The following is a 15,864-nucleotide window of genomic DNA, read 5'->3' as shown; positions in this document are numbered from 1 at the left end:
AATAATAATAATAATAATAATAATAATAATAATAATAATAATAATAATAATAATAAGTGATCAATATATTTCCTAATGTACACAATGTTTACCATGAAGAGTGTTACACCCTGAATCTGTCTAAATTCTACATACACACACAGGTAAATTTGCCTCTGTGCTTAACTACTTAAGCACTATGCCATGAAAGCATATGCAGGAATGGATGTATAGATCCATGTATTCTTGACCTCAGCACTAGTGGTCAGCTTCACGCTCCGGCTGCTTTATTCCCAAGGAAATTCCCCCCGTATCCATTGGATAAGAGGCTGGGTGACCCCATAACCAGTCTGGAGGGCGTGGAGAAGACAAAAATCTTGCCTCTATCGGGGCTCAAACTCTGACCCCTCAGCTGTCCAGCCCATAGCTAGTCACTATACCTACTCCATTATCCCAGCTATTTACTTTCACACACATAATGGACTTAACGTAGCTTTATGTGTTCCTTAGTTATATTTTTGTAAATATATAACATTTATTATTTCTTCACTTGTCCCACATCCTAATGATAAACTGAACACAGATGTATGTGTAACCAGACTGCCACTTGTTACATAGCACTTTTGCGGTGGGGAGTTTCAGGACTCTTCAGCAACTCGTGAGGGAAGTATAATACTCCATAATGAAGAATAACATTAGGATAAAGCAGGAATGTGGCATATACATACAATATTTTGTGTCTTGTTAAGGTATAATGCTAATACTTGTAATACGAGCTGCATAGGTCTCATGCTGATATCTGTTTTGTAATTATGTTTCTTTGTGTAACACAGGTGTATCTTCACAGCGCAGAAGATATTCCTATAACTGATGTTAGCCCCCAACATGTTTGGGACAGGAAGATTAAGAAGATAGCCTTTGATTCAAAACAAACTTATACAACAGAAGGTGCCCGGCAACTCTCTATTAAACAAAGAAAATGCGTTTTTGAAGATGAAATAAAACTGTTAACCAGTGATACCTACACATATCATTCATGCATGATTCAATGTCGCATGAAAATTGCAAGGGACCTCTGTAAATGTGTTCCATTCTTCTACCAGATAATAGGTATTTATTTATTTATTTCATATTATTATCAAGATGCGTGCATATTCATAGGAATCATANTCCATTCTTCTATCAGATAATAGGTATTTATTTTATTTATTTATTTTAAATTATCAAGATGCGTGCATATTCATAGGAATCATAAAAGCTGAGTAACCTAGTTTCAGCTGGTACAGTGATTATGCTATGGGCTGGAGATTTGAGGAATGGGCACCAGGTTTTTCTCTTCTCCATAACATCCAGCCAGGCTCTGTGGCCCATCCAGCCTCCCATATGACAGTGCTGGGGGCTCTTTCCTTGAGTGTAAAATGACAGGGGCATAAAGCTGACTGCTTAGCTCCTTCTAATGCCAAGTTTATGAATGGTGAATCTACACCTCTACTCCCCCATACTTCTTCATATCATGATGATTAAATAATTAATCACAGAAATAGCTTTATCATTTACCTCTCTATTATAGATGGGAAATTTTTGGTAATGTATGCACATGAATTAGCACAAAATAGGGTTCCTTGTCACTTAATCCTGTTACTTCCAACATGTACAGTTTTTTGTCCTTTATATTATTTCCCATACCACAGGCCTAGTAAGCATAATAAATGCTCTACTTTGGCAACAGATTAGGAGGTTAGATAGGCTTTGTATTTGGTTTAGTTGTCCCTTCATTATAGAACACCCTGCGTCTTGTGTGAAGTGTTTTGGGGAGGTGGAGGGTTTGTCCTCTTCTGGCCTGCATTTCTACATCTTGACCAGAATTTAAACTACCTAAGATATTCAGTATTATCTTAAGCAACAAATTTTAAGCTTCAAATTTCATCCAGTGGCATAACTACAATATCATGTAAAGGTCAAGTAGGTCATAAATTTCCTTTATATCAATATATAATGGAAAATGGAAAATAATATATATATATGTTTTGTTGTTGCAAAAGGTAGAACATAAATGAATGGACACACTATGGCCTTAGACCCTGCATTTTGGCTGAGAGCATATGCATTAGAATTTCCACACGATCAGTTAGCTTGCAGCAAATAGCCTATATCATTCACATAATCTCAATGCTAAGGTTAAAAAGATGTGCCTCTGAGGATGCAGTGACGTGTTAGTTTCAAAATTGCAGCTGATCATACAACATGGAAGTGATGGCATTCAGGTAAAAAAGATCTTACAATGATATGTAAAAATAATATTTTCCTTTGGAGAAGCCTCATGAATTACCGGCTGCATTGTTCAGAAATTATATTTTCCTTTGGAGGAGCCTCACGAATAACTGGCTGCATTGTTCAGAAATTATCACTATCAAGACTGAGGTGTTTTGTATGTAAGACACAGATGATTTCTTTTATTCAACGCTTCTGGCAAAATAATTATTAACTTCAGCCTTCCACATCATGGCCATGTGAAACAAATTATTCTGACAGTAATTAGTAATAAAGTCTGGCAAAGGATGGCAGTTCTAATGGGTTCAATTAGAAGTTGTACTGAATGTGGTGTCATCATTATCATTTCATCTGTACAGGAAATGTCATTATATGATCTTAATTTTCTCAGATGGCTTCAACTCCTGTGACCTCCAGGGGCTACAATGTCTAGGAAAACATAAAGGTAAGATTATAATTTCTCGCTGACATGCTCATTTCAAGATATATCTTCTAGAACAATCCCTCTTAACCCTTACTGTTATTATTATTTATGATTTATCAGGCACATGGTAGTGTAACTCATTGAGGCACTATGCTACAAGCTGGAAGGCCACAGGTTCAAGTCCCGATGAGGTGGATTTTTTTTCAGTTGACCTAATCCTTCCAGCTGCACTATGGCCCTGGGGTTAACTCAGCCTTTAACAGAAATGAGTACCAGGAATCTTCCTGGGGGGTAAAGGGTGGCTGGTGCATAAGGCTGGTAACCTTACCGCCACCTGTCAGCCAACTGTCTAGAGAAAATGTGGGAATCTCAATGTCTCACAACCCTGTGGGCCTTCACAGCCTGTTACAGGTATAGCTTTACTTATTTTACCAGTGGCAGCTTGTAGCTAAAATTAGTGGGGGTGCTGCTCCAGAAGCGCACAGTTCCATACAAAGATTTGGCTACTGACATTAAGCTTAAGGATTATATATTGTATTGTACAAGTATAAAGAAAGAATTAAAGAAAAAAGGACTCATTATATAAATGTTATCGATAATATCATGTGGAAATTGGGGGTGCTGAAGTTCTGCAGTGCCTATATACGGGCCGCCCCTGTACTTTACCATTTATTATTTCCTGTTTCCTCTATTCCTTGTTTGTTTGCTGGTCACATTTCTTGATGTCAAATGTAATGAGCAGGGCCCAATGTTGATGACCTGAAAATATTTAAAAAATTACCTATAAATGACCGAAAAAATGCATAAAAATGACCTAAAATATGATCCAAAAATGTAATATGCAGGGCCCGGATTTTGATGACCTGAAAATATTTAAAAAATGACATATAAAATGAACAAAAAAATACAGAAAAATGACCTAAAGGAGAAAAGAAAGAACACTTCGCTTCCATGTTATTCACATTTCAGAAAACATATGAAGAAAAATTCCCTAAAATGGTCAAAAATGACAAGAAATACCCTTAAAAGTAAAAAAATTTACAAAAAAATTACCCCCAAAATGAAAAAATGACCTTAAACCTAAAATTAAAAAAAATGACAAAAAAATACCTATAAAATTTACATTTCTGTAACCAGCAGCTCATATCCGAGATTTATATATTTAAGAGCATCGCATAGGATACAAGGAAAAAAAGACGACATGTCATCAAAATCCGGGCCCTGGTTATGAGATATACAAGATCCATGATAAGTTCATTAAAAGGACTGTCTCTAGAGCACAATCAACTACAGTTATCCATCTAGACCACACAATTTTGGGGGAGCATATTCAGAATTACAGGAAGGAAAGTCTCACGTCTATTTGTTGGTTTTACTAAATTTAGTTATGAAGCAGAGTAAATGAGACTTTTTAGTAAGAATGTGATTTCAATCCTAGTCACTAAATCAGGTGGCTATAAGCCCTTGTTTATGCAAGCAGATGATTACCACAGTTGGGCAGTGCTTCTTTACAAAGCCATCATAGTATACTAATTACTAACACTGCTAAATGCATTACTTAATATGGGAAAAAGATACACACTTTTAATATTAATTCCCAAAATAGACTCAGCCTCTAAGAGAAATGAGTACCGGGAATCTTCCTGGGGGGTAAAGGGCAGGTGGCACGTAAGACTGACAACCTTAGCACCATCTGTGAGTCGACTGCCTTGAAAAAATGTGGGAGCCTTTATGTCTCACAACTTTCTGGACCTTCATGGCCTGTTACTGCACTGTAACGTGTATCCTTACTGATGACGCCATAGAGATTGCTGATTGGTTTATTTAACAACCTACCAGTCTTGGCTACAATTAATTATAACACAGTTGTGGGGTTTCATACTTTATACCCCTATTCACAAATCAAATCACTCTGTTGTCAGTAGGCTACACATATTAATAACGCGGGAGCTATACAAGTCTCTCTGAATTACACACTCCAAATACAACTGTACTACAGCACACACAAAGTCTTGAAAGCACACAATAAGTCTTCCACTCACTGACTTCTTAGTTATCACATACTGTCACATAAAATCTTGTAACCACGCGTTCGGGTTTTCTTACCGCGACTGCTGCTATATTTCAACTGTGTCACTCCTAATCACACGCTCGCTAATCACGAACTATCACTGATTTTTGCACATGCATCTGTAACTCGTACTCGCCGCTGGCTAGATTCCAACTCAACTGGTAGGCAGTGTGGTTCACTTATATAGTCGCAGCGCTTGCCTGTTACGCAATCGGTACTGCTGTTGGCCGTTACCCTTGTCACAGCTGCGTTGCGTGTTACATCACTGTGTGGAGGGGGGGGTGACAGAGCGCTGACTCACCCGCCACGTCACTGCTGGGGGGGAGGGGTTCTCCTTTGTGCAACATGTCACAATATGTTGACCAGTTTTGAGTTGGCAGTTCTCATTCAAACATTCTAGCTGGAACAAATTATGATGACATTTTCAGTTTTCTTATCTCCGTCTTGCCTGTGCAAGCCAGCAAATTACTAAATTTATTGTGTGATTATTATAGAATCTGTGCTGTGTAAATTTCAGGTAATTATTTTAATTAATGTCTTTACATGATATTAAAAATGAAGAGATATCATAGCAAACCATATGTATAGAACTATTCCTGATTTAACTTGGAAGTTATTATCACAGTCTCTACAAAATGAAATAATTATACAGAAGTGTTAATACTTTTAATAATCTTAAATTTTAATCAATGGAACATGTATATTCAGTTCTGATGAAGATCTATCTATAGCCTTATGTACTGTACATATTTTCTGCATGATAATAGCATTGAGGAGGACTGATTGTACATGACTTTAACAAGACAAAACATTACTGCTACTGAATTTACCTCCATCTACTCTGTAATACTGCAGATGAAATTCGGCTGATAAAATGTCCTTGTGAGCTGGGATGTAGCAATACTGTGTATGAAGTGGACAAGCTAGTTGGGGAAGAGAATACAGACATGTAAGTAGTCCAGAAATACTAATTTTGACTTACTTTTATCACAATTAATTTACATTCCTTTATAGATCATCATGTGAATAAGCAACGTCAGTTATCTTTCTTGACAGCATTGCTGTAAAAATGATAAAGGATATAAACAAATAAAAAATAAATTAGAAAAATCTACCTGTTACATTTGCTTACAAAGTGCTGAGGAGAATGTATATACATAAGAAAGCAGTTAATTACTGGTGGAATGATTAAAATTACATCTTAATGAGCTCACAAGTTGTAACAAAAAACCTAATATTGTTCCAATGATCAACTCAAGATGGTTGAGATTGGAAGAACATGCAGCATGTAAGAGACTCAAGAAATGCATACAAGATTTCTGTTGGGAGACCTCCAAGGAAAGTGAGAACTTTAAAGAGCCATTAATAAATATAATGACAATATTAAATTGGAAAACAGCTGTGAAGATGTGAACTTTACTGAAGTGACTCAGCATAAGGGCCACAGGGTCTACCCTTTTAACAACATGACGTGTTACGAATAAATAACACAGGAAAAGTATTCCAGTCTTACCTAACTATGATACTATTATGGGACATGATAGAATAAAACTGTGACTGATCACTTTGTCAGATGTTAGGCTGTCACAAATTTGATTTTACTGATTGCAGAATTATGTACATTGGCACTGGTGACATACTGGTAAGTCATACATGCAGAAAGAACTGCTTCACTTGATAAAGATACCAAATTGTACATTATGTTAGTCAAAACGCATTGTAAGTTTTACATTAGCTTAATATGAAATCTTTCTAGAAAGGACTGAGATGTGCCAAAACCAGGTTTTTCTCAAGATCAATTAATTGTTCATGGGGTTACCTAAAAAGTTGTGTTTCTAGTACCATTAGAAAAATATTTTAGTGCTGAAAAGAATGGACCATAGGGAGTACTGTTCTCTGGGACGTGTACTCTGGTATAAATTTTCCAAAGCTCCAGAGCAATGTACTTCCTTCTGGTTCAAAGAATAAGCCAAGCAAGCAGCTAGCTGCAAGCATCTACATCCTGTTCTCAATCACTTTCAAACTATTTTTTCCCCCTTATTGTGAAAGACTAAATCTAACACTCTTACATGACAAGAAGAGCTGTATATTGTATTCTATACTGTGAATTTTTCTGTTGAATCAGCATACCTGATGGCCAGTAACTTTTGGAATGAAGTAGTTACAATTCACAGATCACAGGAGGTGTTGAAAATGTTGCACCCTCTACATGTAGATATTTTTTGCAATTAATTTTTTGTCAAAAGTTACAAGTTCAACATTCCTTCTTGTACTTAAAGCACACTAGGCACCAACTTTCAATGGATGGCTTCAGCAATTGTGTTGCCATTCCTGCACTAGACTTCAACACTTCAGTCTCTTGAAATAGACGTTTCAGTGAATTTCTAGATGTATGTGTATGTTCAAGTCTGAGGCCCATGTCTAACCTCTCAGTAAGGATTGGACGATTATGTTTGGGGATTTCTTGTCTACAGTTCCGCTGTTCTAAGTTTATTCAGCAAACTGTGAATTGTTTGTCTGCTGGGAACTCTTTCATCGTGAAATTTAGGTCAAAATTTTCTCCGACATTTTCTAGCAGATCTGTATTTCACACAGGCGTCACACAGAAATACACGTTGCTATAAAGTATACTGCACCGTGATGTACCACACTGCTCACTAACAAACTGAGAAAAAATGGCTAATGGAGCTAATAACTGCTGCCTACTTCTGACAAATCATAAATAAACACCCACAAATGAACCACACTGCTCGCTGTGAAAGGTAATGCTATGAAGTGGTCTACAAGTTAATTATTTCCCTTCATTCCAAATGTTACCGGCTGATTCATCAGCAAAAGCAGGTGGTGCACCAGCCACTATGAAGCATACAGCCATGAACTTGTCAGTTGTGTAAGACTAAATTTTCTGAAGTGAAAAGCAACAAGCACTAACCGAATTCAATCTGCTCTTAATTTCACCACAAATTTAATTGAATTTGCAGTTGTCATACAGTTGATCTGTGTCACAACTCTGAAGAGTAGCTACCTTTGTAACACAAATGATACTAACACCTACTACATTGTCCTTCAGAATTACCTAATGTAACACTGCAGTGACAAGTGCTTTAATATTTCTTCCACGTTAATTTCTTTTTGTTGTGATTGTTTATGTATGATCTTTAACAATTCTGTTGAAGTGCAAGTTATTTTTATCGGCGAGTTATATATTGGTTTTTTCTGCTTTATTTTTCATTATATCTAAATGAATCTTAATGCCTTGCAATTCTGTATATCAGGACTAAATATCTGGAAGTTGCATTCGTATCCTGGCCTATGGTACGTTACAAGAGAGAAGTCCTGTTTGGTTGGGTTGATCTCCTGGGTAAGTATGTTTAAATATGCATAATAAATTTAATAACTTTCAAAAATTTTATGTGCTGTTCAATACTGATCTGACTTCCTATAAAGTATAACCTATATAATTTATTATTGCTTTTATTGCTAACTAGAGTCATACATCACAGCTATGGAAAAATCTGATTGTAGTACATATATATTAAAGTAAAGTTGTCCCTGTGCTCAACGAATTAAGCACTACGCCATGAAAGAGTATGGGGGAGTGAATGTATAGATCCACATTTTCTTTACTTTGGCAGTAGTTGTAGGTGAACGATCAGATTCACGCCCCTATCATTTTACCCCTGGGGAAAGTGCCCACGGTACCCATTGGGAAGGTGGTTGGGTGGACCCCAGAACCGTTCTGGACGATTTGGAGAAGAGAAAATTCTTGACCCTACTGGGACTCCAACGACAACCCCTCCAACATCCAGCTTGTAGCCAGTCGCTATACTCACTATGCTACCCTGGCTCCTTGTAATATCTACTTAATCCACCAAAAGTGCTCTTGTGGACCGAGATACTAACTTCTACAGGTAATTTAAAGCATCACAAAGTTATAAATATTGTTATCATTACAATATTTTTAGTTATATAATGTTTTACTTTGCAGAAGCTAATTCTGTGGTTATACGACATGCTGTCAAAACAGCGGTATCAATCTCACACTTTCTTCTTATATATATGCAAATGTACCCTTCTATTCATACACAGTTTGTCCAGGTTCTGTTAGGACTGTGTTCATTGAAAATAAAAGACATGAATTATTTTCACTCTTTTTATTCAAAACAGTCTCTTTCTGAATCAATACATAGCTGGAATCGATTGAAAAGTTTTCAAAAACAGTCACTGTAATCCTTTTGTGGAATTGCATTTAAAACTGCGGTACATTCTCTTTGGATGCCCTGGGTGGTGTCGTGATGGTCTCCTTTCATCGCCAGCTTAACTTTTGGGAACAACCAGAAACCTGCTGGAGCCAAATCTGGCAAATATGGAGAATTACCAAGGACTGTGATCCCTCTTCTGGCCAAAAAATCGGGCATGATCTTCGATTTGTAGGGGGGCGGGCATTGTCGTGGAGGAGAGACCAGGAACCTTGCTCTCGATAATCAGGTCGAATTCGAAGATTTCTCGCCCACAAACGATTGAGGACTCCGAGATAATAATCAGAATTCACTGTTTGACCTTCTGCAGAAATTCCTTGTGAATGATTCCTTTGGAATCGAAGAAAACAGTTAACAGTGACTTTACTCGACTCTTTTGCGTGCGCACTTTCTTTGGTTTCGGCTGGCTACTTTGGGCTCAACCACGCTGCACTCTACCGTTTTGTTAGAAGCTCGTATTGAAAACACAATGTCTCGTCACCAGTAACAATCGATTTTGTAAATTTTGTATCACTTTGGGCTGACCGACATGTCTTTTCAGTGTTCCACTCTGGCATGTTTTTCATCACCTGACAGCGCATGTGGCACAAACCACGCACAGACCTTCCGTTTGCCCAAATCCTCAGTCAAAATTTGGTGCACAGTACTTTTTGGTACTCCCAAAAGCTTCTCTAAGAGCCTTGCAGAAACACATCTGCCTGATGCAAGGATTTCGGTCCCCTTTTTGCACATTTTCTTGAATGTGACTTGTTCTCGGCTTTGATGCACGTGGAGCGTCTTCAATGTCCTCCCTGCCGTCATGAAATACAGCATACCATCTAAAAATGCTTGAGTGACTCAAACAATCATGACCGTACACACTTTTAATCATTTTGTATGCTTCTTTGGCTGTTTTGGCTAACTTCAAACAAAATCTGATGTTGGCTCTCTGTTCAACCACCATTTTCCGATGAGCATCAGAACAGTACTATTACATTCAAGGTCAGAACAAATGATGCAGCGATGCTTGCGCTTTGAAATTATAGAGAGCCACAGCTAAAACTTCAAGAATCTTAATGCCACAACTCACCAACAGATGGCATTGCAGGGCAAAATAAAAAAAAAAAAGTCCTAATGGATCCTGAACACACCGTGTATACATGAAAGTCTTGTAATTGCAAAATTTAACATTATAATTAGGGAGTTTTGGACTACCATAGCACTGAATTACAAGGTCAACACANGGAAGTGTGTGCATGGATGCGAGCAGTGTTCGAAGATGGGTGAAACATTTTAAATATGGGAACACCAGCATCGAAGATGAGCCTCGGAGTGGTTGTCCTCAAACAGCCTCAACTGAACGCAACAAGGAAAGAGTGGATGAGATCATTGAAGATGACAGGCATGTGACTGTGGACACAACAGCCCAAAAACTTGGAATAGCGCACAGTGCAGTACAGGAGATGACTGAAAGCTTGGGCTATAGAAAAGTTTGTGCTTGTTGGGTCCCGCGGTTATTGACCGAAGACCACAAAGATTAGCAAAAAGCCATCACCTCAGAACTGCTGCAGAGATATCGACACGAAGGCGATGATTTTTTACTCTGTATTGTGACAGATGATGAAAGCTGGTTTCACCATTTCGAGCCTGAAGTGAAACAGCAGAGTATGGAATGGCACCATTTGCATTCTCCATCAAAAAAGAAGGCAAAGACAGTGCCATCTGCTGTGAAGGTGATGGGCACAGTCTTCTGGGATGCAGAGGGGTTTATGCTGGCTGAATTCCTGGAACCTGGGCAAACCATCAATGCTGCTCGTTATGTCCGGACACTGCACAAGCTCCGTCGTGCATTATGTGATAAACATACGGGACAAAACATCATCATCCTGCATGACAATGCTCATCCCCAAGCCGCTCGCCTCACATTGGAAGCAATTGAAAAGATGGGGTGGGAAGTTCTTCCACACCCCTCCTATAGCCCTGATCTGGCACCCTCCGACTACCATCTTTTCGAATTTGTGAAGGATCAGCTGTGTGGACAACGTTTTGAGACAAGGGAGGCAATTCAGAAAGCAGTGCGTCAGTGTCTTCGGATGGCTGGAATGGAATTTTACAGAAGGGGAATTTTCAAACTCCCAGAACGCTGGGACAAATGTGTATACAGAAGTGGTAATTATGTGGAAAAATAAAGAAAGGTCTGTAGATTGAGGTGTTGTATTTGGTTTGTCAATAATAAAGCATGTTACTTTACAAAATATTGTTGCTGATGACTTTCAGTACAACCCTCGTACATGAAATAGTATATCAAGAATGAACAAGATGTCTTTTGTTTCAGTATATTGCATCAATTATTGAAGTAAATTCAATTCAATTGAATGCTTTATTAATATGCTTACTCAACAGTGCAAACGTCAACAATTTGAAGATACATAACACTTTGATGAATTTGAGGCATGTGGTAGCGTAGTTCGTTGAGGCACTATGCTATAAGTTGGAAGGCTGCGGGTCTGAGACTCAATGAGGTGGGTATTTTCAATTGACCTACGAGTACTATGGCCCTGGGGTTGACTCAGCCTATAACAGAAATGAGTACCAGGAATCTTTCTGGGGTGTAAAGGGCGGCTGGCACGTAAGGCTGACAACCTTACTGCCATCTGTGGGCTGACTGTCTATAGAAAATACAGGAACCTCAATGTCTCACAACCCTATGGCGCTTCATTGCCTGCTACAAGGACAGCTTTACCTTTAATACTTAGCTGTGAATATTATATTATATTACACTGCATTCCATTTCATGGATCCAAAGTTAGTCAAAATGACTGTAGGATGTGGAATATGTCATATAAATACAAAACATATGTGTTGTCCCAATGGAGTTCTCACACAAGAGAAACAAAGAATACACAGTGACTACATACAAGGCTATTTAAAGATACATAAGTTATATTCTAGACAACAGATATTCATCAACAGAGTAGAATGAATGTGTATTTAAGTATCGTTTCAGTGCTATTATAAATCGTGCCTTTCTCTCATAAGACCTTTGAGATCAGATGGTAGGTTATTAAAAATGTTGATCCCAGCATAATATGCACTTTTCTGAAAGCACGAGAGGTTAGCAATTGGTTTATGAAGACTGTGTTTATGTCTGAAAATGTTCTTTGTACATTGATTTGAGAGTGTCAACATTACTAATATGTAACATGAATCTAACTGCATAACATGCTCTACTTAACTTTGGAATCAACTGATCGATATGGTTTTTCCAGTTTAAATGATTATCAATTTGCAAGCCAAAGAATTTTGTGTTTACTCCCTCTTCTATATATTTATCATTATATCCTATATTTAATGGATAGTGTGGTGAGTTTTTTGTTATAAATTTTATTACATTTGTTTTTTCTAGGTTCAGGGACAGCTTGCTTGCAGAAAACCATTTACTCATTTGCGAAAGAACCTTGCTTGATAACATGCAGAAATCATCTAATTTTTTACCAGAAATTATAACACTAGTATCATCTGCAAATATTATAGGTATTGATGAGGTCCTTAGTGTAGGAGGTAGATCGTTTATATAAATTATGAAAAGCAAAGGCCCCAAAATTGACCTCTGTGGAACTCCATGTTTTATTATTCCCCAGTTTCAGTAGGTACTTTGGATTGAATTTGATGATTTTATTTCAATCTTTTGTTTCCTATCTCTAGGTAGGATCTGAACCAACTTAACCTTGTTCCTTGAATGCCAAAAAAATGTAATTTAGTTAATAAAATTTCATGATTTACACAGTCAAAAGCCTCTGCTAAGTCACAGAATATTCCACCAACATGCATTTTTTGATTAATATTTTTCAACACACTGTCTGTTAACTTAAAGGCTGCATTTTCAATGGAAATTCCTTTCCTAAAACCAAACTTTTCTGGGACTAGTATACTGTTACTCCGAAAATAATGGCTTAACCTACTGTGCATAACTTTTTCAAGTACTTTAGAGAAAGTAGTTAGTGTTGATTTTCTTTGTGTCATGCTTATATATCACTTAAAAGCCATATTGGATGAGAAGAACTTTTATTATAATACAAAACAGAAACAAATGAATTCAGATCACTATTACCAACTTGAACATTTTTACATTACTAGATTCTCAATATTCCTCCTTAATTTCAACATGTTACAAACACATTTCTCATTTTCCTCCTTAATTTCAAAATGTTGTCACCATTATTAGCTGTTTTACAAAGTTAAATTGAATAACACTCAGTAATTCTGGTCTTCAGATTACAAAATTAGTACATGTAATTACAATTTTCTCGGTCTTATCAAAATCAGACTTATTTCTTCTTAAGTATAATATCTCTAAACTTGGTAAATTTCTCTGGTGATAGCGGTTTTGTTAAAATGTCTGCCACCTGAGTTTCAGTGTTACAATATTTGATTGAGAACAGTTTCTCTTTCAACTGTTCACTTACGAGTATGTAGTGATACCTAACGTCTATGTGCTTACTCCTACGCATTACTAGTCCAGATTCTATTAGCCTGATTGCACTCTGATTGTTGGCACACAGTTCAGCTTCAACCCTTTTTCCTGTCAACTCCTCTATCAACATCTTTAGATATTTCAATTCTTTGCAGCACTCAGCTGCTTCAATATATTCGGCCTCAGTGGTTGATAATGCAACAATACTCTGTTTCCTACAGCACTAGGGTTCCCAGATACCCCGTTTTCCCCAAATTCTTCTGTTTTTTCACCCAAATTTTGTTCCTCCATTTATTGTTTACCCAGAGTGGATAATTCTCTGTTTTATATTTAAGTCCATTGAGAATTATATTTCATGGGTTAAATATTATCATAAAATTTCTGTAATCCTTGGAAAATTACATTGTTATAGTTTCTTTCATTATGTTGCATTTCATGAATGTTGGCAACACTTGAGGTTCTAAACCAAAGCAGAGGTTGTTGGTGATAGTGTATTTTTAATCCGTTCAATCTTCGTTAGAAAGTCAGTGTCAAGTTAGCAAAAATGTTTGAGGGCGAAGAAGATCCATCAAAGACTCCTCCACGGAAGAAGTTGAAATTCCAGGCCAAACATAATCAAATATATCTTAAGAAATGGGAAGATATGTTTTTGTGGGTTAAGCCGAGACCAGGCAAGAACCGGGCATTTTGTATGTTGTGTAGGAAGGATTTTAGTATTCCGCACGGTGGACAAAGTGACCTGAGGCAACATGCACAATACAAGGGACATAAAATTAAGGAAAAATGTAATTCTGGAAGTTCAAATAAACTTTTGAAATACTTTGTTAATTTAAACAATAAAGAAGAATATGACAACAGCACCGCGTGCGAACTTGGTTTAGTGTATCATGCAGTGAAACACAACTTAAGTTATTCCAGTCTGGACTGCGGAAATAAATTTGTGTCCCATATTTTCAGCGATTCAGCGATTGCTTCCAAACTTTCATGTGGATGCACTAAAGCGGAAATGATAGTGAAGTATGTTCTTGCTCCTAAAAGTGTAAATGACTTTGTGTCTATTTTAAGATGTCCAGAAAATACTTCAAATTTTCTTTCGTTGGCTACCGATGCATCAAACAGAAGCACTCGAAAAATGTTCCCTGTTTGCATCCGGTACTTCGACCTTTTAAAGGGAGTGCAGAATAAACTTCTAGATTTTGTTGAAAGTGCTGAGGAAACGTCTATGGCAATTACTGGTTTGGTGCTGCAGAGCTTAGAAAAGCACAACTTGGATGTAAATTATGTGTCTTCTTATTGTGCAGACAATGCCAATGTGAACTATAGAAAAACACATCCCGTATATCAGTTGCTGCGAAGTAAAAACCCAAATTTACTGAAAGCTGATTGCTCTAATCATGTCATACATAACAGAATTAAGTTTGCAATTGACAGATTAGATGTTGATGTTGAAAGTGTAGTCTTAAAGATATATAATCACTTCTCTGTCTCTGCCAAAATAAGAGAAGAGTTAAAATCTTCTTTGAATTTATGCATTTGGAGTGGACTGAGACTTTGAGGCATGTTCCAACTAGGCGGCTGTCATTAACACCAGCCATTTCTCGACTGCTTCAGAACTGGGAAGCAATGAAAAGTTACTTCAATAGTATTCCCAACTGTCCAACATTATTATCTAACATTTTCATGAAAGATGACCCAGAGGAAGCAGTGTTGCCTGAAATCTACTTTAATTTCTTAAGTAATATTGGAAGTTAGCTGGAAATGGTAGATAAAACACTGGAAAGGTCTGACTTGTGTACTAGAGACTTACAAACAAATGAAACTTCTCAGTTCTAAAATCCAGCAACTTTTTTGGTAGCAAAGCAAAAGAACTCATTAATGGATTGTCTATGCCATTACAGAAAAATGTTACTGAAGACCTGAACAGCTTTTATAGCAATATGTTTCAGTATCTGCAAAAAAGATATGATGTGACAGATGACAATCCCTATGCATCCCTTGCAGCATTTTCTCTACAGGAAGGGATTGAGTTCAAAGATTTTGAAAAAGCCATAGAAGTGTTTCAGCTAAGCGAAAATGTTTGCATTGATGACTTGTACGAGGAGTTCAGCAGCCATTGAGATTACCTTTGCAACAGTGTGAACAGATATGGTGATTATGTAGCAAACTGGCTTACATTTTTTCTTCAGTACCTGAGCATGATGTACAAAATATTTCCAAAGTGGTAGGATTTTTGTTTAGCATCCCTGGCTCAAATGCTTTTGTGGAGCAAATCTTTTCATTCATGAAAAGTAAGTGGAGTGAGACAAGAAACAGATGCTCAACAGATTTAATCAAGGCAGGACTCCAGGTGACAGTGAACTATGAAAGCAAGTCCTGTTCAGAATTTTATAAATTTTCAAAGGGTGAT

At 37.2% G+C, this 15,864-nt stretch overlaps 1 protein-coding gene across 1 annotated transcript in view; it reads left to right on the top strand.

Annotated features, from left to right (window-relative positions):
* LOC111865796 (sodium channel protein Nach) overlaps positions 1–15,574 on the top strand; it is a 39,939-nt gene extending 24,365 nt beyond the window's left edge. Inside the window, exons 7-12 of the mRNA XM_033751965.1 lie at positions 813–1,089; positions 2,642–2,695; positions 5,601–5,694; positions 8,021–8,106; positions 12,390–12,409; positions 15,356–15,574. Of these exons, the coding sequence (XP_033607856.1) occupies positions 813–1,089; positions 2,642–2,695; positions 5,601–5,694; positions 8,021–8,106; positions 12,390–12,409; positions 15,356–15,574 (750 nt within the window). The remainder of the gene's footprint in view (positions 1–812; positions 1,090–2,641; positions 2,696–5,600; positions 5,695–8,020; positions 8,107–12,389; positions 12,410–15,355) is intronic.
* Positions 15,575–15,864: the final 290 nt, after the last annotated feature.

Source organism: Cryptotermes secundus, unplaced genomic scaffold (genome assembly GCF_002891405.2).
Source record: "Cryptotermes secundus unplaced genomic scaffold, Csec_1.0 scaffold757, whole genome shotgun sequence".
Taxonomy (NCBI): Eukaryota; Metazoa; Arthropoda; class Insecta; order Blattodea; family Kalotermitidae; genus Cryptotermes; species Cryptotermes secundus.
This window is presented reverse-complemented; position numbering and strand designations above follow the sequence as displayed.